Source organism: Armigeres subalbatus, chromosome 2 (assembly GCF_024139115.2).
Source record: "Armigeres subalbatus isolate Guangzhou_Male chromosome 2, GZ_Asu_2, whole genome shotgun sequence".
Classification (NCBI taxonomy): Eukaryota; Metazoa; Arthropoda; class Insecta; order Diptera; family Culicidae; genus Armigeres; species Armigeres subalbatus.
In genome coordinates this window covers 427,557,906-427,578,988 of record NC_085140.1, presented here as the reverse complement: position 1 = coordinate 427,578,988, position 21,083 = coordinate 427,557,906, and the positions used below count along the sequence as shown (strand labels likewise).

The window sequence follows — 21,083 nt, the reverse complement described above, 5'->3', positions numbered from 1 at the left end:
TTTAACTATTGATTTATCAATCAAAAAACGACGTCTTTCCAATCAAACGACAACAAAATCAATCAATAACAGTGCTCACCTGTACTTTTGACAGCTGATCGACCTGATGCTCTTTATGGCTCTCAGCTTGTGGTGGTCAATCTGGGTGTCACGCTTACCTAAGGTACTCACGTGTCAGGTTCTACATGCCTTTAAACTTTTAAATTTTAAATTAACAATTAAATTTTTATATTTTTAAATTTTTAAATTTTTAAATTTTTAAATTTTTAAATTTTTAATTTTTTAATTTTTAAATTTTTTAATTTTTAGATTTTTTAATTTTAAAATTTTAATAATTATTTTTTAAAATTATTAAATCTTTAAATCTTTAAATTTATAAAGTTTTAAATCTTTAAATTTATAAATTTTTAAATTTTCAATTTATTAAATTTTTCAATTCCTAAATTATTTTTGAATTATTGAATTTTTAAATTTTTGAATTTTTGAATTTTTAAATTTTTAAATTTTTCAATTTTAAATTTTTAAATTTTTAAATTTTTAAAATTTTCAAATTCTTAAATTTTAAAATTTTAAATTTTTAAATTTTCAAAATCCTTAATTTTTAAATTTTTAAATTTCTAAATTTCTAAATTTTTAAATCTTTAATTTATTAAATTTTAAAATTTTTGAATTTTAAGATCTTAAGATTTTTAAATTTTTAAAGTTTTAAATTTTTATATTTTTGAATTTTTAAATTTTTAAAGATTTACTTTAAATTTTTATATTTTTAAATTTTTAAACCTTTAAATTTTAAATTTTTAATTTTCAAATTCTTAAATTTTTAAATTTTAAAATTTTAAAATTTTTAAATCTTTAAATTTTTAAATTTTTAAATTTTTAAATTTTTAAATCTTTAAGTTTTTAAATTTTTAAACTTTAAAATTTTAAATTAAATTTTTAAATTTTTAAATTTTCGAAATTTTAAATTTTTAAATTCTTAAATTGTTTAATTTTTAAATCTTTAAATTTTTAATTTTTAAAATTTTAATTTTTTTAAATTTTTTAAATTTTTAAATTCTTAAATTTCTAGACTATTCAAATTTTTAAATTTTTAAATTTTTAAATTTTTAGATTTTAAATAAAATTTTTGAATTTTTAAATTATTGAATTTTTTAAATTTTGAAATTTTTAAATTTTTAAACTTTTTAAATTTTAAATTTTTAAATTTTTAAATTTTTAAATTTTTAAATTTTTAAATTTTTAAATTTTCAAATCTTTAAATTTTTAAATTTTTGAATTTTTAAATTCCTAAATTTTTAAATCTTAAAATTTTTTAAATTTTTAAATTTTTAAATTTTTAAATTTTTATTAAATTTTTAAATTTTTAAATTTTTAAATTTTTCAAATTTTAAATTTTTAAATTTTTAAATTTTTAAATTTTTGAATTTTTGAATTTTTATTATAAATTGAATTTTTGAATCTTTAAATTCTTAAAATTTTAATATTTTAAATTCTTAAATTTTTAAATTTTTAAATTTTTAAATTTTTAGATTCTCAAATTTTTATATTTTTAAATTTTTGAATTCTTAAATTTTTAAATTTTCAAATTTTTAAATCTAAGAAATTTTTAGCTTTCTAAATTTTTAAATTTTTAGATTTTGAAATTTTTAAATTTTTAAATCTTTAAATTTTTAAATTTTTAAATTTTTAAACTTTTAAAATTTTTAAAAGTTTAAATTTTTAAATTTTTAAATTTTTAAATTTTTAAATTTTTTCAAATTTTTAAATTCTTTAATATTTAAATTTTTAAATTTTTAAATTTTTAAATTTTTAAATTTTTAAATTTTTAAATTTTTAAATTTTTAAATTTTTAAATGCTCAAATTTTTATTAAATTTTTAAATTTTTAAATTCTCAAATTTTTATTAAATTTTAAAATTTTTAAATTTAAGCATTTTAAAATTTTTAAATTTTAAAATTTTTAAATTGTAAAATTTTGAAATTTTTAAACTTTGAAATTTTGAAATTTTGAAATTTTAAAATTTTGAAATTTTAAAATTTTAAGATTTTAAAATTTTTAAATTTTTAAATTTTTTAAATTTTTAAATTTTTAATTTTTAAATTTTTCAATTTTGAGTTTTTTATATTTTTAAATTTTAATGTTTTTAGATTTAATGAATTTTAGATTTTTAGATTTTTAAATTTTTAGATTTTTACATTTGTAGATTTTTAGATTTTTATATTTTATCATTTTTAGATTTTTAGATTTTTGATTTTTTGATTTTAGATTTTCAGATTTTTAGATTTTTAGTTTTTTAGATTTTCAGATTTAAAGATTAAAATTTTTTATATTCCTAGAATTTTCGATTTTTAGATTCTTTGATTTTGATTTTTAGATTATTAGATTTTTAGATTTTAACATTTTTGATTTTTAAAATTTTAAGATTTTTATATTTTATAAATTTTATATTTTTAGATTTTTAGATTTTTCTATTTTTGTTTTTTTTTGATTTTTTAATTTTAGATTCTTAGATTTTTAGAGTTTTAGTTTTTCAGATTTTTAGGTTTTTAGATTTTAAAAATTTTTGGTGGTTTATATTTCTTAAGATTTTCAGATTTTTGGATTAATTAGATTTTATTTTTTTTGGTTTTTGGCTTTTTATATTTTTAGATTTTAAGATTCCTGGATTTGAAGATTTTTTGATTTTTAGATTGTTAAATTCTTAGATTTTAGGTTTTTGGATTTTTTTTTTTCAATATAAGGTTTCTAGATTTTAAGATTTTAAGATTTTTTGATTTTAAGATTTTAAGATTTGAAGATTTTAAAATTTTTGATTTTTTGATTTTAGATTTTTAGTTTTTTAGATTTTCAGATTTAAAGATTAAAATTTTTTATATTTCTAGATTTTTCGATTTTTAGATTCTTAGATTTAGATTTTTAGATTATTAGATTTTTAGATTTTAACATTTTTGATTTTAAAATATGAATTTTATATTTTTAGATTTTTTTAATTTTTGATTTTTTGATTTTTTAATTTTAGATTCTTAGATTTTTAGAGATTTTTAGAGTTTTAGTTTTTCAGATTTTTAGGTTTTTAGATTTTAAAAAAATTTGGTGGTTTATATTTCTAGATTTTTAGATTTTTAGATCCTTAGATTTATATTTTAGATTTTTTGATTTTTAGATTTTAAAATTTTAGGTTTTAAGATTTTTATATATTATGATTTCTAGATTTTTAAATTTTTGATTTTTTGATTTTTATATTTTTAGATTTCTCATTTTTTAGATTTTTAGATTTTTAATTTTAGATTTTTGGATTTTTAAATTTTTAGATTTCTAGGTTTTCATATTTTTAGATTCTTAGATTTGAAGTTTTTTTGATTTATAGATTGTTAAATTCTTAGATTTTAGATTTCTGAATTTTAATTTTTTTTTATTATAAGATTTCTAGATTGAAAGATTTTAAGATTTTTTGATTTTAAGATTTTAAGATTTAATGATTTTAAAATTTTAGGATTTTAAGATTTTAAAATTTTTATATTTTATCATTTTTAGATTTTTAGATTTTTGATTTTTGGATTTTAGATTTTTAGTTTTTTAGATTTTTAGATCTTTAGATTTTAAAATTTTTAGATTTTTAGATTTCTAGATTTTTAGATTCTTAGATTTTAAGATTTTTATATTTTATGATTTTTATATTTTTAGATTTTAAGAGTTTTAGATTTTTAGATTTTTGATTTTTTGATTTTAGATTTTTAGATTTTTAGATTTTTAGATTTTCAGATTTTCAGATTTTTAGATTTTTAGATTTTAAGATCTTTAGATTTTTAGATTTTTAGATTTTTAGATTTTTAGATTTTTAGATTTTTAGATTTTTAGATTTTTAGATTTTAAGATTTTAAGATTTTAAGATTTTAAGATTTTAAGATTTTAAGATTTTAAGATTTTAAGATTTGTTTATCTTTGTCATAGAGCTTGGACCTAGTTGATCCATTTCATGATTTTTAGATTTCTAGATTTTTAGATTTTTAGTTTTTCAGATTTTAGATTTTAGATTTAAATTTTTTAGATTTTTAGATTTCAGATTTTAAAATTTTTAGATTTTAAGATTTTTAGATTCTTAGATTTAGATTTTTAGATTATAAGATTTATAGATTTTTAGATGTTTGGTTTTTAGATTTTTTGATTTAAGATTTTTAGACTTTTAGTTTTTTAGATTTTTTGATTTTTAGATTTTAAATTTTTTAGATTTTTAGATTTCTAGATTTTTAGATTTTTAGATTTTAAGATCTTTAGATTTTTAGATTTTTAGATTTTTAGATTTTTAGATTTTTAGATTTTAAGATTTTAAGATTTTAAGATTTTTGATTTTTAGATTTTGAGATTTTTTTTATCTTTGTCATAGAGCTTGGACCTAGTTGATCCATTTCGCAGATTTTTAGATTTCTAGATTTTTAGATTTTTAGTTTTTCAGATTTTTAGATTTTTAGATTTAAATTTTTTTAGATTTTTAGATTTCCAGATTTTTAAATTTTTAGATTTTAAGATTTTTAGATTCTTAGATTTAGATTTTTAGATTATAAGATTTATAGATTTTTAGATGTTTGGTTTTTAGATTTTTTGATTTAAGATTTTTAGACTTTTAGTTTTTTAGATTTTTTGATTTTTAGATTTTAAATTTTTTAGATTTTTAGATTTCTAGATTTTTAGATTTTTAGATTTTAAGATCTTTAGATTTTTAGATTTTTAGATTTTTAGATTTTTAGATTTTTAGATTTTTAGATTTTAAGATTTTAAGATTTTAAGATTTTAAGATTTTTGATTTTTAGATTTTCAGATTTTGAGATTTTTTTTATCTTTGTCATAGAGCTTGGACCTAGTTGATCCATTTCGCAGATTTTTAGATTTCTAGATTTTTAGATTTTTAGTTTTTCAGATTTTTAGATTTTTAGATTTAAATTTTTTTAGATTTTTAGATTTCCAGATTTTTAAATTTTTAGATTTTAAGATTTTTAGATTCTTAGATTTAGATTTTTAGATTATAAGATTTATAGATTTTTAGATGTTTGGTTTTTAGATTTTTTGATTTAAGATTTTTAGACTTTTAGTTTTTTAGATTTTTTGATTTTTAGATTTTAAATTTTTTAGATTTTTAGATTTCTAGATTTTTAGATTTTTAGATTTTAAGATCTTTAGATTTTTAGATTTTTAGATTTTTAGATTTTTAGATTTTTAGATTTTTAGATTTTTAGATTTTAAGATTTTAAGATTTTAAGATTTTTGATTTTTTTTTCAGATTTTGAGATTTTTTTTATCTTTGTCATAGAGCTTGGACCTAGTTGATCCATTTCGCAGATTTTTAGATTTCTAGATTTTTAGATTTTTAGTTTTTCAGATTTTTAGATTTTTAGATTTAAATTTTTTTAGATTTTTAGATTTCCAGATTTTTAAATTTTTAGATTTTAAGATTTTTAGATTCTTAGATTTAGATTTTTAGATTATAAGATTTATAGATTTTTAGATGTTTGGTTTTTAGATTTTTTGATTTAAGATTTTTAGACTTTTAGTTTTTTAGATTTTTTGATTTTTAGATTTTAAATTTTTTAGATTTTTAGATTTCTAGATTTTAAGATTTTTAGATTCTTAGATTTATAATTGGGAGGGGGGGTTTTGTCGACAAAATTTTATGAAATTTGGTCACAATATTCTTTGATATGCAAAGAATGTTTAGGCCAAATTTGAGCCTAGTCAGTCATAAAAAAAAACCCTGCCAATAATAGAACAAAACCTGCCAAAGCCGTCATTCCCTTTATTAGATTTTTAGATTTTAAGAATTTTTAGATTTTTAGATATTTAGATTTTTAGATTTTTAGATTTATTCGAGCGTACTTTACAGCAAATTAATTTTCATTTAAAATGAGACTATTCAAAATTTTAGTTAAAGATACTACTATTTCAAAATAAATAATGATTACACTTAAACTATAGTTTGAGCGCAATCATCATTTTATTGGAATAGCAGTATCTTCTAGTAAAATTCCATTTTTATGACAAAGAGTCGGATTCGACTCAATTTTATGTAGTTCATTTTAAGTGTGTACCCACTCTACTAAAGAACCATAAAGAAAGCGACAATCAATGAATCTACTAAAATATAACGCCCCCGGGTGGACTCGAACCACCAACCTTTCGGTTAACAGCCGAACGCGCTAACCGATTGCGCCACGAAGGCGATGTACTTCAACATTTTTATGTTCCGTTATCATTATCTCGATATTGAACAAGTGCAACATTAGAGAAAGACGTCATTTCAGCTCGACGCTTATTATTTGAACAAATGAAATTGTTCAAACATTGACTAGCACGATAGTCTTCTGAAATTACGAACTACGATCCATTTCGTTCATGTGAAATTCATTAAAAAAAAACTCAAGAAAGACTAACTAGCCTAAACGTAAAGATCATTAATGAGCACTTCTTTTCCGGTGAATTCCCAGTCCATCGCCCTTTACCGTTTCCAACGGATGTCATTAAATCACTAATGAGAAATTACGACTAGGCGGCCCGGAATAAGAACCCGCTATTGCATACATTTTGCACACCAACTGATAAGGGATAAGCAAATGCAATTACGATAAAGTAGGTTAAAAATAAATTCTACTTCAGATAGGGCCAGACGGAGAGCTGGTTAGGTTTAGCTTCCTGACTGCAGTTTGTTTGCGGTTAGTTAGAAAGAAGCGAAGTGAGTTCATTGTTATTGTTGCACCCGAAGCGATGGACTATGAAACAGACCATCGTCGAACGTTCATCTCTCGACTATGCCCTATATATCTGCTAGAGACAACGACCGCTCCCCTATCCTGGAAACGGATTACACCCACGCGCTCCTGTTGAATTTCATCATCGCATCATCATCACCTCCTACCAAGTCCGTCCGCTTAAGCCCGCTTGTAGGAACGTGGAGAAACCTGATACTGCGGTGATGGTGAGGTGATTCATACCATGCACCGCAAACAAGGTGTCGCGGTATAACTCAATGAGATCAACCACGCGACCACAAATTGCTCATCGGAACAGGTTGATCTGTTTGGGGAATCGGGGTTGGGTTCGTCATATAGAGGGAGAAATTATTTCTCGGGTCAAGTGCGAATAGCTGAGTGAATAATTGTCGAAACGAAGGAATTACTCACTGTGGTACAAAATTTGACGTTGATGATGATTTTTGGGAATTTTAAAACGAAAGATTTCGAAGATTATTTTCAAATTATAAAATCTAATAAACGGGTACAGAATTACTAAATTCGTTACATATCGTTATGAAATACAATTTGCAAAGTTGGATCGATGTGCTTATGAGAGAGAGATTTTATGAGAGTGAAGTATCACGTACCTATAACTGAAATGATCTAATACTACAATTAGCCTAACCATAACTTGCACAAACTCACATAACATCATGTAAGCAATGGTCTCATTGGATGTAATCAACCGTGCAATTTCCCAAGCCCTTCGAAAAAAACGAGCGTAACCCTGGAGGTCAATAAATCAGGTAACTTTACTGATGCCGCTGCAATTTGGGATATAGAGCTGTTCTGCACGACACACCGCACATATGCAGGAGGCTTCTGTACCGAAGTGTGCAAAAATGTCCCATGTCAACTAATTTTACGACTATCATTGTGGCGTGGCGACGACACATCGCTGGAACGACATCAATTTACGAGTTCGTCCTGGCTCTCCTGGGAGCGCTCCCAGCAGTTCCACATTTCTACCCACCCAGTTGCAATTTCCCGCCAAGTAAATAAATTCCAATAAATGTCACCGTGCCTGTCGATCAGCAGATCAATAAAATTACACGCTTATCAATTGGGCCTTCCATAATGTTTTGCAGAAGACGATTGAGATAAACCCATCTTTGCCGACGACAGTCAGGTAGAGTAGGCACATGTAAGAAGCACCTAAATATCAAGAACACAACAGAATAAGCCCGCGCTGCTGACGAAGTTCAACAACTGGAAACAAACACGCGTGAAATTAATTTCGGGGATTTACAACATTCCTCGGATAACCCGACGGCGGCGGGACGAGTCGATGCGGTTTGACAGTTTTGGGCTGCGAACACCCAAAATTGAACGGGGTGTCGCAGTTGTGAACGGTTTCGAAACGATTGCAATAATAGCGAGAGGTAGATATCCGAAGGTACCCGTTTTTTTTCACTTCTTCAGCAATCGGAAAGTGGTGAATGAATCGTACTCGTGTGAAATTGTTAGGTGAATTATTTCTTAACAGTCTCTGTTCCTGAAAGTATCTACTTTTTGTTAGAAGAATTTTTGAATATCGGCAAGAAGTATAGATACATTATGTTACAACTGGTCAGCTTTTGTCAGTATATGCATAGGCGCAAACATTAAGGATGGGCAGGTTATCTAGATCCTACAACTTAATTTTGTTTAGTCTACCTCCCTGCCCATTAAAACATTGACAAGTTTCCCAGCGTTCCGTTCAATTTCTTTCAAATTCGCCCCCTATAATTTTTGTTGGTAGTTTAATGGAACAAAAATTTAATCCTCTAGAGAATCCTTCAACACCTCACATTTCACTTTTTTCCTGAAATATTCTAAAAATTTCCCAGGGACCTCGACTTCCAGAACTTCCTTCTGTTTAAAAGTTTCCCGAAAATTTCATTACTGTTTCCAGGAGTTCCACTTGTAATACCTTTCTTAAATCATTTCAAGAGCTCTGCGAAATTATTCTCAAGAAAGTTCCAGTAATTCCGGAAATTCCAGCCAACAACATATAAAGAAGATGAAAGGGACAAAAACACGTAAAATAGATGGGGCACACAAATTATATTGCTGACCTCAGCCAAATTTTCGCCTAGATTTCAACGACCAAGATCTCGGAAAAATATTGTTTGCCGAAGATTCGTCAATACGAAATTCGATTTCCTCTACCGAAATCTCGGCAACGATTAATGGGAAATAAGTTGTAACGATTGTAGTACGATCGCAGGCAGGGTTGATCATATGGTCTGAAAAGGCAAAAAAAAATCGCGGTTCTCCGGAGTGACAGTTTACCTGTAAGTGATAATGACTCTTCGGTGTTTCAATTGGCTCTTGGCAACAAAGAATAAAAATTTAGATCCCTTCTGGGTGATGTGGTTCAGATCGCATATTGAGCGAAGAGATCAATTCGATGGATCTTGGAAATAGAAGGAGATAATCCTAGTTTGACCGATACATTCTTAGTAATTAGGGCATTGAAATGGCTGGGATATTATATTAATTGGTGCAAGAGCGGACGTGTTTCAGGTAGGAAGTGCAGGATAGAACGTGATCGTGCTAGAACGCAAAATAGTCGAGAAAATCAGGTTTGTGCATTGTGTTGTCGGATTGTGAATAAATTAGTGCATAATTGGACGCGTTCGTAAAAGGAGAGTAAGTAAATTAATTTGTGTCAGTGTGCGATCGGATATGGAAGAACATTAGCGAAATCCAAATTCGTGGTCAGTGAGTAGAGTGCGCGATTGGACGTGTTCGTATTAAGACACGGAATAGCCGCGAAATCCGGGTTAATACCATGTGCGGTCCAGAGATGGGCAAAACGGATCACTTCATTGAACGGATCAGATCTGGCTCATTAAGTCTAATGATATGGATCTTTATTACAGATCGAATCTTTGGATCAAAACGTAAGGAGAATGCAAAATGGTGAAACGGTTGTCATTCTGGACCACACTTTTGACCCGTACAGACAATAATTTCACATAGAACACAGAATAAACTTTTTGTATTGTAATTTCCTTACAAATGGTGAGATAATTTGCTGATCTGGTGAACCGGATCTTTCAAAAAGTGAGCTTCGAATATTTCACTCACTTCAAAGATCCGGATCATTTTAACAGTTCCGGATCTGAACACTAAGAACTTCAGTATGTGTTTGTAAGTTTATAATGTTGGTTGCTGTTTGTTTGTTGACCATGATGTGCCATGATCCATATTTTGAATTAACTTTTTAGACTGATGTACACCACAAACTTGTGACTTACAGTTTTATGTTCGACAAAACCTAAACAAAAAATGATAACACTGACTGTCAGTTTGAACATAAATTGTAATATCCAATATAATACTAAAACCCAATAACAGTTCCCGTGAAGAAGTCCCAAAAATTGGTCGAAACGTATAGGGATGAAATCGAAGTCATCGTTTGAATTACTGATACAGCATAACCGAAACGTAGCGGAATTCTGTTAGAAATTTCTTTAGCAATTAATAAATTCTTCCAGAAATACTTTTGGTAAATCCTCCTGGAATTCCAAATAATAAAAAAAAAATGCTGCTGGGATTTCTTGGACATTCTTCAAGGAATCCCTTAAAAGTTTTTCGGAAGTTGCTCCGGGAAATCCTTTGAAAACTTTTCAGAGCTCCGCTAAGAAATTCATATTTTTGTGCCTTATTGTACAGATTTTCAGCCCCAAGTTGGTTCATCTCTTCTGAAATTCCTATAGTAAAGCCATAAAACATTGCTTTTGGAATTCTTTTCGAATCTATCGCAGAATCTCTTCCGGAAATTTATTAACGAATGAAACAGTTTCAGATCAAGAATTTTGACGTAGGACTACGTCAGTCTTTTATATATTTGGATACACTTTGCGATTGCAAAAATCGGAGACCGTCACGAAAATATGATAGACTTTGAACGTTAACATCTCAATCTCAGCCATTTATCGATGGATTTCCAATTTTTTTTTTTTTGGACCATTCGATCAAGGACAGATTTTCAACTATATAACTATTTGTTATTGAAAATTGGCAAAGCGGCGGAGCGGAAAGAGCAGCACGATGGCACCGATAGCATTCTCAACGTAAAACCATCGCATTGATGGTGGTCGTCGGCGTCGGTGGTCATCGTTCAACCTCAGCATACCAGCTTTTTATGTGATGAAAGGGTTGATTTTAAAAATGTCGTCTTCTGAGATCCCGCGTGATGCAGTGGCGATGCTAAGAATTTAGCGCATTGGAGAAAAAAAAATTGAATCTTTTCAGGATCAGTTTTGCGTTTGATTTCGCACCACTTCCGATTCTGCTTATTTCTCCTTTAATTCGACATTTTAGAGGATGGTGATGTCATCCACTGAAAGCTCCCTCAAAATCCATCCAACTGGGAGCTGCTATTCGGCTAGAGAGACACAAATTATGATGGCAAATACCATCCATTTCGTATAGCTATGTACTGCCCCTGATCACATATTTGTAACTTTTGAATTTTTTTCGATTATGAGTTAGGGTCATGAATTGTCTCCGAATTGTTAATTCTTTCATCTAAATTGATGAAATCTGAAAATTTGTTCTAAAAATATCAAAAAAAAAAAACTTAAAGCTGCAGCTCAATCGGGTTGTGCACAAAGGAATTTCCAAAAAAAATTTCAGGAGGTACCGTCAAATGAAGTAACTTGCAACGGTGGGGTAACTTGCAACACTTTGACTTGATCCCATTCAGATGCATTTTTCAAGGCTGTCCGTTTTTTTTTTCAATATGGACATAAAAACTATCAAACTTAAATATGTGATAGCAAGTTATGACGTTCAGATTAGACTAAAAATTGAGGCTGAAAATCATGCCTCGCCCTACTCAGACGGGAAGTACTCAAACCTCAAGACTTCCATATTTCGAAAGAACAGGTATGGGAGAGAGTTCTCAAACCGACACCCCGGTCTGTCTCACAGATTGCGTTGTCGGCTAGTATGCCTGTATTGTCAGTAGAATACTGCCGCAATACTAATAATTTGGACGTAGGCAGCCATCTGACTACGCCATATTGTGTTTGAATTGATTTTTTGGCATAAGGAAATATCAGTAAAATATTTTTAGCGTGTATTAAGAAATTGAACGATAAGTTATCCTTATTGCTAATGGTCTTTGCTATGTTGCCACGCTACTTGGTTTAGGTCGTATGAGGCTGTGAATATTGTTGAACAGCGCGTCATTTTCTGAAAAAGTCGAGGTGGTCCGAAACCAACCCCCCATTTTATTGCACTCTACTTTTTTACCGCATGATTTGAAAGGGGAAAAGAGAGTGAACGAGTTTCTAAATGATTTCGTGATAGATTATTTGCTGAGATGGGACAAAAAGGGGAAAGAGATTTTTTATCTAGCTAGGATAAAGCGGATTAATATGCCCCCCATAAGGCAATACTTCAATAACTTATTACTTTTCAACACATATTCTGCAAACTTTGTGTTGAGTCATAAATGCATTGCCTGTGAGCTGTCATATGAAAATATTATAGAACTTAATGAGGCTTTCATGAAAAGGGCTGAAAAAAATAGTTTCACGCCTGGACAAATCTCCCACCATAATGTATACCACTACAAAGACGTTTAATAACATTTGATCCACCTCATAATAAAATGGTTACTACACAGTTTCTTTGTGCTGAACATCCAAAAACCAGCATAAGTTCATCCAAGCAGGTTTGAATTACATTTCGATAGTACATAATAGTGAAATTCTTCTTTATTTAATATAACTTTTTGTTCTACAAATGTTTTTAAATATAAAGTATTCGACCTGGCCTTCAACTTCGATACTTCCACATTCACGTAGTATGAAGGTCTTACAAATATTTAAGGATGCCAACTGTTTTTAGACCCTAGTTAGTTCTAGTTTTCTAGAAATCTCACACGGGCGTACGGGCCAGGGGGGACACATTATACCGTCTCACCCTATATTAACTCCCATACCGACTCCCCGGTTTTTTCGTAGAAGACGCTGTCAGCTAATATGTATGCACTCTCGTTTGTCGTTATTCAAATTAATTTCGTGCGAAATGCAGGTCAATTCTGGACTACATGGGGAGGGGGTCGGTTTCGGACCACCTTTTGAGCATGTCAAAAACGTATACGTTCACTTTACCCCTAGATATATACAATAATGTCCTCACTACAATATAGACTTTAAAAAAATCATGTTTCGCGATCTCATAGCCTCTGCCATTTAAGCGGTCGGTTTGAAACCATTCTTCATCATTATTAAACAAAACTGCTTATTGAAAGTTGAATGAATTGAACAATACTTACCAAATTTTAATAAACTCTCTTGACTATCCGTATGGGATAACTCGCAACAGTAAAAATGCTTACTTCAACAAAGGAAATTTTCCTACTAAGAAACAACTGGATAAATTTTCAAACGAATTAAATTTCCCGTGTAGCAATTTCCCATAATTGCTGAAGGAATTCCTTCAGGAGCTTCGGAATTCTAGGAATTCTAGGAAACAAAAGAAGGTATTGCTGAAGAAACCTTTAGATGACTTACCGAATTAATTCCTGGAGGTATTTTCCAAAGAATTATTGAAGGTATCTGTTACGTGCGAACGTATTATGTAGAGCCCCTGTTTTGTTTCCGTGTTGTAAATATATTTTGGGTTTTATCAAGTCTCGTTCTGTCAATCAAGTCACATAACAAAGTTAGTGAAAACAAGCGACAGAACGGGCGCGTTAGTTTATAGTTCTAATGTGAAAAAACACCGTAGTTGTAAGTAATTAATGTTATATATCTTGTCCTTAATTAAATAAAATTTATATAGCTTTGTAGCATGCGGCAAATAATGAAATGTATTTGATTTCCCTTGCTGAAAGATCGATGCCCAATGTCCTGTTTTCAACAGTATCTACAAAAAATGCATTGAGGACTTTCCGTAAGATTTTTTGGATAAATTTATGAAATAACACCAATATCTAGAGGAACTCCTGAAGCTAATTTCAAATTTATTCCTAAGAATATCCGAAGAAGTATGGTAATGGATCGACTGTAATCTCGACATTTTGGTGGCGTTTTTTGGTATGCAGTCTTAATTCCAGTCTGCCTAAAATAAAGTTATGTAATGTTGACCTTGAAGTGAGAAAGGAGGATTTGTGCAGATTTATCGAACCCATAATTTGTAAAATTATAAACAAATTCCATTTGCTAACCCACTAAAACGGTCTGCTCACTGACTCGGAACCTTGGATGCCAAAGTTAATTAACTGGATGCCAACGAATCACCTTTTTTCACGCTGCTACTCGCTCATCGGTGTTTCCCATGAATTACAAATCCATTCTCTCCCACTCGACTCAAAGTCATCAGACGGATGGAATTTTAGTTTACAGCTGATGCGCGTGAATGAAGACGAACATTTTAACCGACAGCCCCCATCCCACAGTTTAAACTCAAAGTAGCTACATATAAGTAAATGAGCAATTCCTAATTGACCACATAATTTCTATTTTTAGCTGCGCTGATCGGGATGAATGAGCTACAGTTATGAAATTTCCTCACGTTTCCATCGGTGAATGACGAAAGTTTCACTACTCGAGTACACGATAATTTCGGATTGCATGACAAATCGTAATGGAATCAATTTCTTCCTTCGTTTGCTACGTGCCGTTGCCAAATTGCAATGAGACGAAAATACGAGCCGTGAAATTTTGTAGCAGCTTTGCTCCGAAGATGATTTGACTATAGATGCAAGTAGATCGAATTCTTAGCTTTAGAAGACATCCTGCAAAAAGGACGCAACAAAAGACAAAAAGCCAAAAGTCTCGATATTATAGGCCGGCGAAACTTTTCGGCACTGTTCACCCTCGGTTCGGGTTATTATTTATTGTCCAATAAATTATGAGTAAACAATGCGATAAGTACAACTGTACAAGGCCGGCGAACAAAAGGAAATATCCTTGTTTCGCTGGTCCCAATAGACCCTAAGAAGACGACGACGGCGACGTCTGCTCTGTTCAGTAAATAAATTACCATCAGAAAGTGGTCGAAGAAATTGCGCTCCCGGGACACTCTGGGAGGAGGAAACTGCGACTAATTGGAGGGTTTGCCGAAAAGCCATAATATTGGTTGATATCTTGTTTTTTTTGTGCGCGTCTTTGTTTGGTGATTTGGACGGAAGAAAAATTGGGTTGGGGCCAAAAAAATAATTCGAACAATCGGAACAAGAACTATTCAACATACAACATGCTGGCTGTTGAAGAATTGGCTACGAACGTGACTCGAATGTATGCCTCAGACGGTCGGTGGTTGCTCGAAGGACCCTTCCACAAAGAATTTCGATTGCGTCAATGGCAGCTAATTATGGGTTTCGCAATATGCTCGTCGAGAGAGACTCATTAGTAGGTTGAGTTCGATTGAATCATAACGGAGAAAAACACATGTAGAAGGAGAACTTTTACTTTCTTCCCATTGATGCGCTTTGCTTCCTGGGAGCGAATCACGCAAAACCGTAAATATTATGGATCGTTCAATGGAACAATGGTTCCCATATTCGCGGCGCCCTTACCATCAGAGCAACTGATGAATCAAGGGTATTGTGTACTTCCTGAAGAAAAATAGCTAAACAACCGCCAATCAACTGCATTCGCAGACATCTTTTACACACATGATGCGTGATGCTTAAACCTCAGTAATCGCGGTCTACCTCATTACGTACCGTGTGATTATCGCTGTAGGTGCTCTGTTATGCTGAAGCCAGCATGTGGAATGGATGAGCGAGTAAGTTGTAAAGAGATTATTGCCGAGCACCGGTGATCGATTATGATGAGTGAAGTACATACCTACTGCTAAACATAATCCGAAAATTATTGGTTATTGATATAATCACACGATCGTGATCAGAAGAAGAACTATGATTTTATGGAGCAGTTGAATCACGTGGCCTTGTGGTATGAGTATGAGTACATTAAGCACTATGAGAGTGGTACATTAATTATCAAATGACAATGCTTTCTGTAGATTCTGGAATATTTATTCAGGGCATTATTTGGACTTCATAAAGGACTGTAATTATACAAACTTCAACTTAGTTTATCACATCGTTGATACGCTGTCCTTCCAAGAAGTAAACACAATACTTATCATGTAAAAAATTCTCGCAGTCGGTAGGATTCGAACCTACGCTCCCAGAGGGAATCTGATTTCTAGTCAGACGCCTTAACCGCTCGGCCACGACTGCCCCTTGAGACTCTAGGACACAAAAATTAAGTAAGCTGGCACAAGATTCAAAGACAAACACGATAATTCGCAAAAATATGACTGAAGTGATATTTAGTGCTTTACAAGGTGTTAGGCGCGACTTATAATAAGGTCAAGCAGTGCTGAAATTCTTAAATTTTAACAATGTGTCATATTACTAGTCAATGTCATATAGAAACTTCGTATTCTAAATTTTCATCTCGGGGAAGGCGACATTATCAGCTCTGGTTTCAAGTTGAAACTTTCAATGTGATTCTTCTTTTTAATCGAAATGCGTGTATATTAGAGTGGGGTCCCAAACAACTGTATAGAACTTAGGTCCGATTGATTGCTTCCTCGCTTTCCGCATCGCGTCTGAAGTTTGTTTGGAAGTTAGTATGGGAAATCGTACAGTTTTGCTGCAAGAGGTTTCTTTTCACCGTAAACCAAGTGGCGCATTGTGTTAAATTATAACCAAGGGATGCTGAAAAACTTTGCTGAAGACGTTTCTAGAACGCCCACAAAAATTTTTTTTAATCTTTCGTTTATTTGGAAGGCTCATTTGCCATGAAGCGTTACGGAGTCGAAATCATTTTTTCTGTACATTTTATAATATAGGGTTAGTTTTGGAAAGGAAAAAATATTCTGCTTCGAAGATTGATTGATCAAACCAAGACAAAATTTTCAAAACGACTTATCTGCTTTTGAAACAAAGATTCAAACAACGACTTGACTAATCTGATAGCTCTCCCAGGCAAACCAACACCACCAATAGGTAGGTGAAGGTTTCCACTACCTGTTGATGGTTTGCGTGGGAGAGCTATCAGATTCGTCAAATCGTCGTTTGAATCTTTGTTTACAAAAGCAGATCAGTCGTTTTGAAAATTTTATCTTGAAACAGTACCCAACAAAACATTCACTAGTTTAACTAATATCAATGTGATGATTTAATTCAGCGCTGTGTTGAATTATTTCTGTACTATTTCTTATCGCAACTTCTGTTCAAGCTTTATTCACACAATTTTGGAGAAGTTATACAGCTACAACATCTTATTTTGAAAAACAATTTTTTTATTTAATTACCTTCAATTTTGTAATTTTAGGATATACGATTCCTTGGGGAATAAAAATATACACCATTTAAGTTTGTTATTCCACTCCACCTATGTTTTTGCCGATATCGATGTGCTTTGCTCATAAATTTCCTGTGTATAAGAAATCAGCTAAAAAGTTAAATTAATTCCTCCACTTTGTAATCATTACAGACAGCTACGTATTTCGGCCTGAACACTAAGACCGTCCTCAACTTCAGTGTATTATACTTGACAGAACAACGGTACAGAAATGAACATTCTGCCATTAGATGGATCCACTGCTGTAATGAAGAATAGTGAACATGAACATTTCAAGAACTAATTGCACACATCGTCCAATAAAAAAAAGTCAATTTGACTGCTTCTACACGGGTTGATAAATTTGGATAAACATTAAAAAAATTCAAAAATTCAATCTTGCAATCAAAAGTTGAATAGTTGACACAATTGTCCAAATGTCTAACTCATTTGATGACAACACTACTTAAATAGGAACTATATTTACAATCTGTAAATACTGTCGGGAAGCAAAACGTTCTCTGGTGTTGGCATAGTATCTCATTATTTTCCCCATTCAACCAGGTTGCCTCCGTGGCGCAATCGGTTAGCGCGTTCGGCTGTTAACCGAAAGGTTGGTGGTTCGAGTCCACCCGGGGGCGAGATATTTTTAGAAACTTCGATAAATGCGATAAATAATGCTGAGTAAATGCGCAAGAAAAAATTCGTTCAACACAAATTTGCGAAAGAAAATCTGGGCCCCCATGCCTTGCAAAAGTTATTACATAATGTTGGAGTTAATCCAACGGGGGAAATTTCCGGAATTTTATAATTCTCGAACGGAAGCGAAATAAAAACGTTTGATCCGGTTGTTGGTAGTATCGAGAATATAATTTTCCTGTGAAATGCATTTACATTACAATGTATACATATAATTTAAGGCTATTCTCAGTATACTTGTAATAGAGGTTATTATTCAATGAGAACATACTGCATTTCAATAACGCAAATTTATAGAGGTTTACTCACGTTTTAGTTTCCCTTTTAGTTCATATAATAGTTCGTAGTCTGTATCTAGTTTGTAGTAGCAATGATCTAGGTAATAAGTTGAGTTTTTAGTGTTCAATTCGAAGACATTCTCTTTGTTCGCTTACCCGTGTGGTAATCAAATATTACCGGTGTGATAATTAAGGGGAGCTAAGCACTGCGACAAGCAGCTTTGGTTATGCAATCGGGCCTGCTATAACATCAAAGGTTTAGTTCATAGTTCACATAGTTTTAGGATAAATTACTTTACCGGTTACGTATGTAGATGTTAAGCACACAATTATATATAGTTTCACTTAGTATAAGCACTTTTAGGTAAGATTTACTTTAATAATAAGATACTATTTGTAGCACGAGTAGCTGATATGCATGGTATTAATTTACTTTAGTCTTCTACTTTGCTGACTCACCCGGTGACGGCAGAACTACCTGTCACTCCACTGTCATCGAAGCTGTCTCTGCTGTAGGGCTGCGACGATGTAGCTAATGCTATAAACAGATGCGCGCGCTGGCCTAATGGGGTAGGCTAACACTCCCCCAGGGAACGCCAACTTCCGGTTGGCTTACTGCACTACGCGCTGAACATCTAAAATTGCCAACTTCGCCACTGGACGCTCGTAAACTCCAGAGGCTGTCTGAACGGTCGCTGATCGAATCTGGTCATCCCGGCTGGCCTTCGTAGATATGACCCTTCCTTTCGGCCAACAATTCCGTGGTAGTTTCGGGTCGGCAATGACGACAATGTCTCCGATAGCGATGGGTTTGACAGAGTGGAACTTCGATCGTCGGGTAATCTCCGGAAGATAATCCTTTATCCAGCGTTTCCAATACATGTTTGCCAGGATTTGTGAGGTGCACATGTTCTGCTTCAGAGCATATCGGCTATCATCGATAATTACTAAAGGTTTTGAACCATTGGAGGAACCAACCAGAAAATGGTTTGGAGTAAGGGCCGGGTCGGAGTCGTCATCTACTGGAACGTGCGTGAGGGGTCGGGAATAAACAACATTTTCGATCTCAGTCAATAGATTCCGAAGGACTTCATCGGTCAAGGTCTTGGTAACGCAGACGCCCATTAAATTACTTTTGACGGTCCGTGTAATTCGCTCCCAACTTCCGCCCATGTGCGGTGCCATTGGGGGGTTGAACACCCATTCGGTCTCTTCGGTTGTAAACTCTCTCATAATTTCGTCGTGGTTGATTGCTGTGTGGATCCTTTGTAGTTCTCTATCCGCACCAACGAAGTTGGTCCCTCGATCGCTGTAGATCTTGCAAGGTTGGCCACGACGAGCGATGAAATTTCTGATTGCCATGATACATGAATCGGTGCTAAGCGAGTTAACGAGCTCGATATGTATTGCTCGGGTGGTCAAGCATGTCGCCAACATTCCCCAGCGCTTTTCGTTTCATCTGCCGACAGCAACTTCAATGGGACCGAAATAGTCGATACCCGTATGAGTAAACGGTCGAGAAAATGCCTCTAGACGTCCAGGTGGCAGGTCGGCCATGATCGGGTTGATCGGTACTGCGCGCTCGTTTTTGCATCTTTGGCAATTCCGACGAACTTGATTGTAGCATGTGCGTAAACGAGCGATTTGATATTTCTGCCGTAACTCGTTAATCACTGTTTCATGATTCTGATGGTGGTATTTATTGTGGTAGTGGTGTATGATAAGGGTGGTTAGGTGGTGTTTTCTTGGAAGGATGATGGGATTCTTCGCATCCTCTGTAGCGAACTGGCACGCATTGATACGCGTCTTCATCCGCATTATGCCTCGATCATCGATCCACGGAGTGAGCTTGTATAGCGTACTTGATTTAGAGAGAAGTTTTGCTGGTTCTGCGGTGAGTTTCAATGTACTCTGTAGTGTATGAATTTCTTCCGGGTATCCGTCCTGTTGCGCGATTTGTATCAGTCGCGATTCAGCCGTACGGAGTTCAACGTTATTCAAAGGTCCCAAGTTGACAATTCTTCGCTGTGTCTTGAGACGGCAGTTCGTGATGAACCATAAGACAAGTCCCATGACGTGCTGTAAACGTTTCCAGCTCGAAAAGTTTTGAAGACAAATGATCGGCTCTGGAGACGTATGATGGGCTAACAGACTTATCAGTAACTCGGTGCTCGTTTGTCCACCGCGTTTGGTAGATGATGGCCATTTCTCCTCACCTTCCCACAAAAAACTCGGGCCTTGAAACCATCTGCTTCCAATAGAAAGATCAGGAAGTCCGTCCCACTTGGTAGCATCATCGGCTACGTTCAGTTTGCTAGGTATATATCGCCATTCGTGAGGTTCGGTCAACTCTAGAATTTCAGTAATACGGAAACCGACAAATTGGCTGTAGCGCCGGTGGTCGGAGTTGATCCAGCATAAGACGTCTTGAGAGTCGGACCAGTAGAACCTCTTCATGTTCTGGATAGATAGCGTATCAAGCACCGTTTTCGACAGTCGCCTGCCAATAACCGCCGCTTGTAGTTCCAACCGAGGGATCGATGTCAGTTTCAGAGGGGTTACTCTAGTGACGAGCGGTGACGAGCGAACAGTAGATCTCTCCGTTCTTCATGAACCGTAGGAAGCATGTTGCTGCTATCCCACATTTACCAGCGTCTACAAAAGTGTGAAGTTGAGTCTCGTCGGCTTCATTGATCGTATATCCTGGCCAGAAACATCTAGGAATCTTGACATCTTCTACTTGCGGCAGAACGCTTAGCCACTTCCGCCATTTCTCAAACATATTGTTACCAATTTCTTCATCCCATGTGATTCCGGATCGCCAGACATCTTGCAGGAGAAACTTCAAATAAGCGAGAAAATGCGCGATAAGTCCAAGCGGATCAAATATGGTCATTAGAATCCAGTTCGAATGGAGGTGATGTCAGTGTGTGTATGTGCGTATGTATGCGTGTATGTATGTGTGTGCGCAAGAAGTCTCGCCAACTTTTTAGGCGCTTACCGTTAACCCTTGC

At 32.5% G+C, this 21,083-nt stretch overlaps 2 protein-coding genes and 3 non-coding genes across 5 annotated transcripts in view; 1 reads left to right on the top strand and 4 right to left on the bottom strand.

Annotated features, from left to right (window-relative positions):
• The window catches only part of LOC134210345 (uncharacterized), a 32,094-nt gene extending 12,663 nt beyond the window's left edge, over positions 1-19,431 (bottom strand). Inside the window, exon 1 of the mRNA XM_062686392.1 lies at positions 18,686-19,431. Coding sequence (XP_062542376.1) covers positions 18,686-19,431 — 746 coding nt within the window. The remainder of the gene's footprint in view (positions 1-18,685) is intronic.
• On the bottom strand, positions 6,138-6,211 carry Trnan-guu (transfer RNA asparagine (anticodon GUU)). Its single transcript has one exon. It is a non-coding gene; the product is annotated as a tRNA-Asn (tRNA).
• Trnas-aga (transfer RNA serine (anticodon AGA)) lies at positions 15,900-15,981 on the bottom strand. Its single transcript has one exon. It is a non-coding gene; the product is annotated as a tRNA-Ser (tRNA).
• On the top strand, positions 17,660-17,733 carry Trnan-guu (transfer RNA asparagine (anticodon GUU)). The gene has a single exon. It is a non-coding gene; the product is annotated as a tRNA-Asn (tRNA).
• Positions 19,432-19,524: 93 nt separating the features above from the next.
• Positions 19,525-20,526, bottom strand: LOC134210344 (uncharacterized). The gene has a single exon (XM_062686391.1). The coding sequence runs from the start codon at positions 20,524-20,526 to the stop codon at positions 19,525-19,527; it is 1,002 nt and encodes a 333-aa protein (XP_062542375.1).
• Positions 20,527-21,083: the final 557 nt, after the last annotated feature.

Bases quoted from the DNA above. Each gene is read 5' to 3' on its own strand.
- LOC134210344 (XM_062686391.1), bottom strand. From the start codon at position 20,526: ATGAAGAGGTTCTACTGGTCCGACTCTCAAGACGTCTTATGCTGGATC.